This window comes from Antedon mediterranea, chromosome 10 (genome assembly GCF_964355755.1).
Source record: "Antedon mediterranea chromosome 10, ecAntMedi1.1, whole genome shotgun sequence".
Taxonomy (NCBI): domain Eukaryota; kingdom Metazoa; phylum Echinodermata; class Crinoidea; order Comatulida; family Antedonidae; genus Antedon; species Antedon mediterranea.
Genome location: NC_092679.1, coordinates 11,337,429 through 11,347,047, shown reverse-complemented (window position 1 = coordinate 11,347,047; position 9,619 = coordinate 11,337,429). Strand labels below are relative to the sequence as shown.

The 9,619-nt window shown below is 35.4% G+C and overlaps 1 protein-coding gene across 1 annotated transcript; it reads left to right on the top strand.

The window, feature by feature from the left end:
• The first annotated feature begins 904 nt into the window (after positions 1-904).
• LOC140060695 (cell division control protein 42 homolog) lies at positions 905-2,282 on the top strand. The gene is made up of 2 exons (XM_072107010.1): positions 905-1,112; positions 1,709-2,282. The coding sequence occupies exons 1-2, from the start codon at positions 989-991 to the stop codon at positions 2,185-2,187; spliced, it is 603 nt and encodes a 200-aa protein (XP_071963111.1). The 5' UTR covers positions 905-988; the 3' UTR covers positions 2,188-2,282.
• The last annotated feature ends 7,337 nt before the right edge of the window (positions 2,283-9,619 follow it).

Here is a 9,619-nt window from a genome sequence, read left to right as displayed (position 1 = left end):
CAAATTGGTTTAAAATCGTATTTGTAGACCCTATAGGCTATATAGTAATTAATGAAATGCCAACTCAAAACATTGTAAGATTTAATTTAATATAATATTGTTTTCAAAATACAATATTGAATTGTAATTTTGTAATGGTTGCTCTTTTGCTTATAAATAATTAGTCTGGGTTCCAGACAGAGTTTTGTTTTAATATTAGTAAAGAGATAAATATTTTGGCACATATGGCGTTTCATACGTATACTACTTGTGTTTGGATACTCCAGACAAAAATCTAAATAAAAACAAATAAATAAAAAAAGACAATGAATACAGACTTATTTTCAGACAAAAATCGAAATAAAAACAAATAAATAAATAAAAAAGACAATGAATACAGACTTGGGCAAGTCTAATCAATTATGTAGGCCTACTTTCAAGAGTACCCCTACGTTCCTTTGTTAAGTATTATTGACTTTGTGGTTTATTTAATCTTTGTTTACCTTATTGCATAACATAGGTCCTTCAGATACCTCCTTTGTATTCGGTATGCGGTTTTGGGACGTAGTTCTACTAAAATACCGAAAAAAGATTGTAATAAGGTGGCGTGCTCTTCCTTATGATTTCAATATAAGTACTGTAGTAACCAAATTGAATTCGTGTGTGCGAAGGTGTTGTGGGATTGTGCAATACAATGATAATAATATACACTCACGCTTCCTTCATAATTGTTGTGTAAAACCATCGGAAACAATAATATCCGGTACACTAAATAAAATATTAATCTCACTCAAAATATGACAAGCTGTGATTGGTGAACAAATGTCATGTTTCAATGAACACAGATGAGTGTACGTTCTTTCGCGGTTACTTTTCCCAATACAGTATTTTGAATGATGTCATCAATTGTTCGTGTGGTATTTGCTGTCACTTGGATATAGACTGTACAGAGCAACAGGCGGGAAATAGTGAAGCAGAAAGAAGAAATATTAACTTCTTACTTTTTGATATGAATAATCTGAAATGTGTTGTTATAGGCGATGGCGGAGTCGGAAAAACGTGTATGTTAATAAGCTATGCTACAAACAGATTTCCACGGGACCATATACCCACTGTTTTCGATAATTACTCGGGTAAGTAAAAGTTTTAAGATTCATATTTTATACATATCTAGGCATATATTATATTGTATTGAGAAGCAGGAAGGCCATTAAACCAGGGAGGTATAAAAATATTATTATTTTTATACCTTCCTGATTAAACTACTAATAAATACTATAGTAAACCTTTTTATACGGTCCTTCCTTAAATACGAATGGAGCCGTAAATTATAGGCCTACATACATGCGACTGTCATTTATCGAACTTGTTTTAAATTATTATATGATTAGACCACTTAATTGATTACATCAAGCTCGAGATGAGGGAAGAGGAGGCCACGATCCTTCTCTCTTTCTTTCCTATGAAACTCGCCAACGGTAACTAAAAATTAAAAATATTACTGGTGTATTATCATTATTAAATGTGTCCTTAAAATGGTATAAGTAAAAATAGAGGGAAGTATGGGGATGAGTACAGTGAATTGTTTGTTGCGGCGATCACGGCATAGGCCTTGTTAATTATTTTGTACAACCATGCAAGAGTGTAGGCTATGGTACATGATATTGTTAAATGTCCTCTCTGTTTTTCCAATTCAATGCTCATCTTTCTTAATTATTTTATTTTCCAGTGAATGTATCAATTAATAACGTTATATATAATCTTGGTTTATTTGATACGGCTGGCCAAGAAGAATACGATCGGCTTCGCATCTTAGCATATCCAATGACTGACATATTTCTTATTTGCTTCTCGGTTGTGGAGCCAGATTCATTTGAAAATGTCAGAGACTTGTGGGTAAAAGAACTTAAAGAAAATAACCCGGACACTCCATTTTTATTAGTCGGAACCCAAAGTGATCTTCGTGACGACGGATTTACAAAGTCTCGTCTCCAACGTCAAAACAAGAAAATGGTATCAGTGGAAGCAGCGGATAAATTAGCCGAAAAGATTGGTGCTGAATGTTATGTCGAATGCTCTGCATTAACACAAAAAGGACTAAAGGATGTTTATGCTGAAGCCATGTTGGCAATTTTCGCCCCAAGAAAGAAATATAAAACGCACTGGTATAGTCGTTTCATGAAGAAGCCAGCATGCATGTCATCTTAATATTACGTCAACAATTTATTATAATATCGTGCTGAGATTATAGAAGAAGTGTAGTGTTCTACGACCCGGGAATTCATAATGGTTATTTGTTATAATTATCATGGTTGTTTTTTTATTGAAACGACTTAAATGCATTCTTTACATTCCTATTAGTAAGCCCTTGACCAAAATATGATTAGGCCTATGAATTGTAAGGGGTTATTGAGCTATTCTACATATGAATACTATTACAATATCATAAGTGATACGGTAATCATGTTGTATTGTATCAGATTATCAGAACTTTAAAGAACCTAACTCACTTTACCACGTTTGAATAGAGGTAAAAAAAGAGTGTGAATGCATGGAGACCGATGGGTGTGTCGTCATGTGGGATGGGGTCGTCCTACTCCTACTAATTATATTTTATTGTTCGTGACTGTGCAATACTTTAAAATGGAATTTACAAGATGAAAAAATCGATGCTGACGACGTATTTGGGCCACGATGACTAGGACTAACTTAATAATAATTTAATTTAATAAATAAAAAATAAACATAAAACTATATTTATTTATTTGCAATTAAAACATGCCTATAGTTGAGTTCTAAAGTTGTATTATAACTTAGTTTCTATAACTAGTTTGACCCATGCACAAATATAGTGATATCATCGTAGAAATTATATGGGCGCATCACATTTTTCACTATTGTGCTGAGTAGTGTAGAATTATAGACCTATAGGGACCATCAATAAATTGTTGTGGATGAAATTTACGCCTAAAGTAACATTTCAGCAGAGGTACGTACAATATGAACTGTAATATAATGTGAAACTTTATCTTAACGTTTAATATGGTCTGTCGGTACAAACACAACATTAATATATATAACAAGTCTTAAAATATAAAATTACAGTGGCGTCCTGCAATTGAAAAAAATAAACAAGTTAAAAGTTAAAACACATATCAATGTTGATACAGATACAGATTTATTCAATCCTTCACATGAAATTCACACGGTTCAAGAATACAATGATGAAATTAAGAAACAACAACAAATTAAGACAGATCTCTGAAAATATTCATTATAAATATTGTATCCCAGTAGGGACAAACGAATTTCTCTATGGGTTCGTGCGTGTCGACGCTGACCGAAGTCTATCGCTCCGTTCAATCAACCTGGAGGCAGGATTGAGGATGGGATGGATCTGCCATAAGCCTACTGTATAGCAATTTTCATTTTCACCCTCTCTCCTGGTAGACCATATCAACGTCGGCATACACTCGCCAACTATCATCCAGGGAAAATTTTCATTTAAAAATTTTGTTTAGCAATATTGCTAATCAAACTGATTTTTAAGTCGAGAAACATAGTTTGTATTGTATTTTTTGCTACACAATTTTCAAAATGTGTAGCAATAAGGTTGTTTTGTATAGCTTTTTGCTACGCTACACTGGCGAAAATGTTCCCTGTCATCCGCCCAGTCTGTCCATATTTCCTCTCATAATCTCTCCATCTGTAGGCCTATACATTTAGCTCAGTGCACCACATAATATGGAATTAAAGAAAGTGAGCCATAAGTTGTGAACATCGTAGCTTTTGAGTTTACGTAGACAATACATTCGATCGAGAGTTTAATTCTTTAACAATGTGATCAACAATGTATTCTCCACACGAAAACGAACTGTAAAAAACAACTCCTATTTATACGACGATAACATTATTTACCTCCGCTAATGAGGTATATGTAGTCGATCGCATTTGTCTGCCTGTTTGATTACTCAAAAAGTTATTGCAAGATCTTTTTTACCAAACGAAAATACAGATAGATATGTGGTTAGGGACCACCACTCCATTACATTTTGGAGTCAATCCGGACCAGTATCCCAATTCTGGACCACTTTTTAGTATTTTTTTCAAACCTGCTACTATTAAAAGATAGGACACAATTTTCAAAAGCCGGCGAGCAGTCTTAAATTAATAAATGTAAACTGAAATTGCATTTTCTAACTAATAGTCCAAAAAACGTCATTTTTGTTAAAAAGATAAAAGTTATATTTTGTGATTATTTAAAAACATTTGATTAAATGTAGGACCAGGGAGTTGTTAATAACTAATAACAACTCCCTGGTAGGACTACTGTTTTTTTTATACTAGTAGTTTTAAAAAACCTATTTATTTTTAATTCACCCGTTTGTTTTGGCGTTGCTGTTCTATTGTTAGTCAACTGAAACTATTAGTGGTTAAAAGGCTGGCTACATAACCATTACACCAAATTCGCATGCACATGGTTGGAGTGAAATTAGCCTAATCCCACACAGCATTAAGACTCAAGAATAACAAAAAAATTATTTTGTTTTTCCGGTGAAATCTTATATTATGTAGGAGAATTTTCAGTAGGCGGATGTATGCACTTTCGAAGTGCCATTCTATAGTTAATACATAGATATCTCCTCTGCTGCCCTTCTTAAGGCCAACTCAGACAGCGACTGATTGGTTGAATTCAAGATACGTACTTACGTTCGTATGATTTGTAAACACGGAAGTAATAGTAAGTTTAATTGATTAATAATAAACCGATAAATCCGTTTGTTTTACCTAATAAAAATAAAACAAAATTTAAGCTTGTATTTTTTTTAAATAATTGAGACTATGCACATGGGATCCATGTCAGTACAGAGTTGGTAGGCCAAACCATACATTTTAGTAGGCCTATTAGTATCTAAATATGGGTCACTTAGTAGAAACTTAGGCTTAGGCTAGACCCAGATCCTTTACGAAAATCAATCACAACTTTATTTATTTCTTTAACATTTTAACTCTAGGAAATTCTGGTTACAGTCAACGATTTGAGTACGATAATGACCCTTGTCAATTAAACCGATTAAGGAAACGCTTCAAACTTAAATTAAAAGTTTAGTCAACATTTTCTCAAACTTCTCTCTTCATCTCAACTCAACTCAATTTACTTTCATTTAATTTCATTTCATTTATTTATTCGACCAACAAAACATACTTTGATTTCTTACGTTCTTGAAAATTAACCGTGTTTTCATATCGAAAACTAAGTATGTCAATTTTGAGTTTTCTTCTTTTTGGGTAATTTTGTACTAAGCTAAAGCCAAAAAATGTGTTACTATAAGCTGTTGGTGTTTCTACGATTGTTACTAATAGACCGGCAGCCCAGAGACATTTGGTTAGATGAGCTAGGTACCAATATCTGACTATTTGAGTGTGTTGGGGGTCACTTGAAGTGAATGAAAATGGGAGTCTGCCGGGTACCCCCTGCTGCGTCTAGACCGGGGGGACCCCGAAACGTGCTAAAAAATCGGCACAGGTTAGATGAGAGAGATACCACCTAATTTTACCACCATGGGATGCCCATTGGCATCCTTATAACAGTATCACAAACGACAGACTTTTTCTCTGCTGCAAAAGGCCCGCCAGACCCCCCCCCCCCCCCCGAGGGAGGGCCTAAAATGGGGTTAGCATAGATGAGTGAGGTACCACTCAAAATCAATTCCAAACGAACAAGTTGTGTTCATACAATACTAAATGGATAACAACAGACTAATTGTCTGCTGCACCGCAAGTGCGAGACACCCTAAAGTTAGACTAGAGGCCCCCCTTCCCTCAACTAACCCAGCTTAGATATTGTAGATACCACCAGCAACCAATGTTATATGATTTAGCACATGTAGGCAATACCAAATGACCTATTACAGACTATCTGTACACTGCCTTGGCCCTGGCAGACCCCTCTAAAGTTAGACTAGAGACCCCTCTTTCCCCAACTAGCCCAGCTTAGATATTGTAGATACCACCAGCAACCAATGTTATATGATTTAGCACATTGTAAGCAATCACCAAATGACCTATTACAAACTATCTGTACACTGCCTTGGCCCTGGCAGACCCCTCTAAAGTTCGACTAGAGACTCCATTCCCCCAACTGGCCTAGCTTAGATCTTGTAGATACCACCAGCAACCAATGTTATAATTATGATTTAGCACATTGTAAGCAATACCAAATGACCTATAACAGACTATCTGTACACTGCCTTGGCACTGGCAGACCCCTCTAAAGTTTCCCCATTTACCCCAAGTATATAGCTTACCTTAGATATTGTAGATACCACCAGCAGCAAAAAAAAAACCACCCAAAACAACATATTTAATTAAATAAAGTTTAACTTTAACCGAACTAACACAAAACAATTGAAAATATATCACATCAATGACGATAAAATGACCATTACCATTTTAAAGGGAAAAATAGTTTAAGAGTTTCACTTCAAACTTAGGCCTATATAAGCCAAATATAAACAAGTACGGATTCGAGTAAATTTAGCATTCCTGTTAAGAATTGTGAGGATCTGGAATTCCTTGCCTTTGAATGTCAAAGATACATTCGTCTGTAACTCTTGCAACCTATTTTAAGAGAAAGCTTAGTAATCACCTTAATCAAATTCAGGATTGTAGTAACTTAATCCAAAGTGATTTGATTAATTAATAGTTGGTAATTTTAAATGCTGTATATTATAATCTTAATCCTCTATATATATTTATATATATAAATCCAAAGGCAAATAACTGAAAAAATGACAATGCTGTGGGTATCAGTGGCTGAATCTCAATGGAGATACAAACAAAAAGTGAAAAGCTAAATCAAAAGGATAAAGTAAAACAGCCAGAAACGTTAGCAGAGCTTTCGGGCAACACTAGCCCTTCATCATTGCAAGTGAAGGATAAGAGCTGGCAAGTGCTGCCTGGGTGGACAGGAATAAAAGAAATACAACAAAAGGAGACAGGGTGGAGTCTGAATAAGAGTAGAAAACAAGGAAGGTAGCTTGGTAGAGATACAGTATAAACAATTTTGGAATGAAACTAAACATGGCCAACAGCCATAAGTCGCGTGCTAAAACGCATAGTGATACCGGACCGACAGACAGACCGACAGACCGACCGACCGCCGACATAGTGAACTATAGAGTCGCGTCCACGCGACTAAAAACAGCTTAAATGGTGGTTAATATTGAAACTTAAATTTAGGTAGACAATGGAATAATTTTACCAACCTGGGAGTATGTTTCTAATGTTAAGTACAAAAGGTTTTGTGGTTTTAAGTTGTAATTCCCAGTGGTTTTCCTTGTCTTTGCAAGTTTTGTCGCTCCATTTGACACATGGAATATTGCAATAACTCTGAAATTTGTTATCGAGTGACCAGATGAATTAAAATGTTCGGCTATAGGTTGAACAAGCTTTAATGTGTTGATAGCTGATCTGTGTTGTGTCATTCTCATACGGAGAGTGTTTTTTGTTTCTCCGACGTACTGTTTGCCACAAATATTACAGTATATGAGATAAATGACGTTTTTGGTTAGACAATTAATTGATTGTCTTATCCGAAAAATGCGGCCAGTTTGGTTACTCTTACATTTTTCAGTAGAATCAACCAATGAACAAGTTTTGCAAGATTTGCCGCAAAGGTGACTGCCCAAATTTTGACTGTCATGAGAGTTAATTTCACTCTTACATTTGGATCTGACTAATATATCACGAAGGTTGGGAGGTCTACGAAATGCAATAATGGGTGGTTCCGGAAAAACAGTCCTGAGACGTTCTGTGGACTGTAGAATGGGCATATGTTTCTCAATAAATTAATAGCCCCGTAATGGAGGCAACCTAGGTTGATAGGTTTGTAATTTCTACTCCGGAGATGTCCGGTTAGTTCTTCGGTACGATTCTGAAAATCTAAATCTGAAGAACAGATACGTCTAATAGGTAATGCTTTACTGTTCGGTATGTTTTTAGTACAATGTTGGGGATGACAACTGCTAGGGAGCAGGTACATATTTTTATCAGTGGATTTACGGAATAGGTCAGTTTTGAGAGTACCATTTTCTATGGTCACTATAGTGTCCACAAAATCAACGCTACTAGTGGATTTGGTAACTGTAAATCTTAGGATCGATGGAGTGTTTTTTTTTACCATCACAGAAACAGATTTTGCCACCTTATCCGCAATTTCCGGGGTGGGTTCCGTTGTGAGTTTACGATATATAATGAAGCTGTCTTAAGGATTCCTCTTAATAAAATTTGATGTCCATAGCAACAGTGGCAGGACCTTTATCAGCGGGTTTAATGATGATATCATTACACTGACGCAATTTGGCAATGGCCTGCCTCTCTTGTTTTGAGATTGTCACGTTTATCTGGACTCGGGACGTAGTTTTGTACATCCTCCTCAATAGCCTGGATAAATGTTTCTAAAGCTGGACAACGATTTTTAGGTGGATTCCAGGAACTTTTTGGTTTAAATTTGTTAACGTTGCCTTCGTTTTGTGTGGTGCTGCTGTCTGAATCAGCAAAATATTCACGTAATCGTAATCTTCTAGAAAAAGACTCTATATCCAAAGATACTTGTTGTGCGCCGACCTGCCTTGGTTTTGGGCAGAATTTAAGTCCTCGGGAAGGAAGTTTTTTCTCTCCTTCGGAAAGTCGACAATTAATTTCAACAACTGAATCAGAGGTGTTGCTCTGATTCTTGTTATATGTCCCAACGAACCTTCTGCAGGGTTTCCTAAAAGCCCTGAAGTCATCCGAAGGTAGAGTCATTTGTGTTGAAATGACCAAGTCTGCATGGTAGACCAAATTTGTGATGTTCCCTTCGGGCCATTACCGTTGATTGTTTACGGCAGTCATTGGCGATAATCCAGAATTTGTTTTGAAACTAGGATGCAGGAAGTTCTCTTTTCAACTTCTTAGTTCTAGAGTGAATTTCAACGTCAAACTCAGTGAGGATTTTGCGGCAATTGTCAATTTGGATCTCATTGAGATCTCTAATTTTGTTCAAATACCTTTTTAAATAGATACAGTACTACATATCTACATAAATAAAGTACATAAAATAAAATTATATATATTTATATTTTTTTTTTTTTATATTTTTTTCGATCGAGATACGGTAGTGTTCAGTCTATCTGAAGATCGTTTAACGTAAAACACCGTGTAATAGACGTCCGTGTTCCATCTACTTTATAAAAATATATATTCGCTCTTGATTCCAATTGAGCACGTTTGCAGCCTCAACGCATCTATATAAGACTTGCACTGATGAAGGGCTAGTGTTGCGCGAAAGCTCTGCTAACTTTTCTGGCTGTTTACTTTATCGTTTTGATTTAGCTTTTCGCTTTTTTTTTGTATCTCCATTGAGATCCAGCCACTGATACCCACAGCATTGTCATTTTTTCAGTAATTTGCCTTTGGATTTATAAATATATATATATACATATGAATACAGGATTAAGATTATAATATACAGCATTTAAAATTACCCACTATTAATTAATCAAATCACTTAAGATTAAGTTACTACAATCCTGAATTTGATTAGGGTGATTACTAAGCTTTCTCTCAAAATATGTCCAAGAGTTACAGACGGATGTAT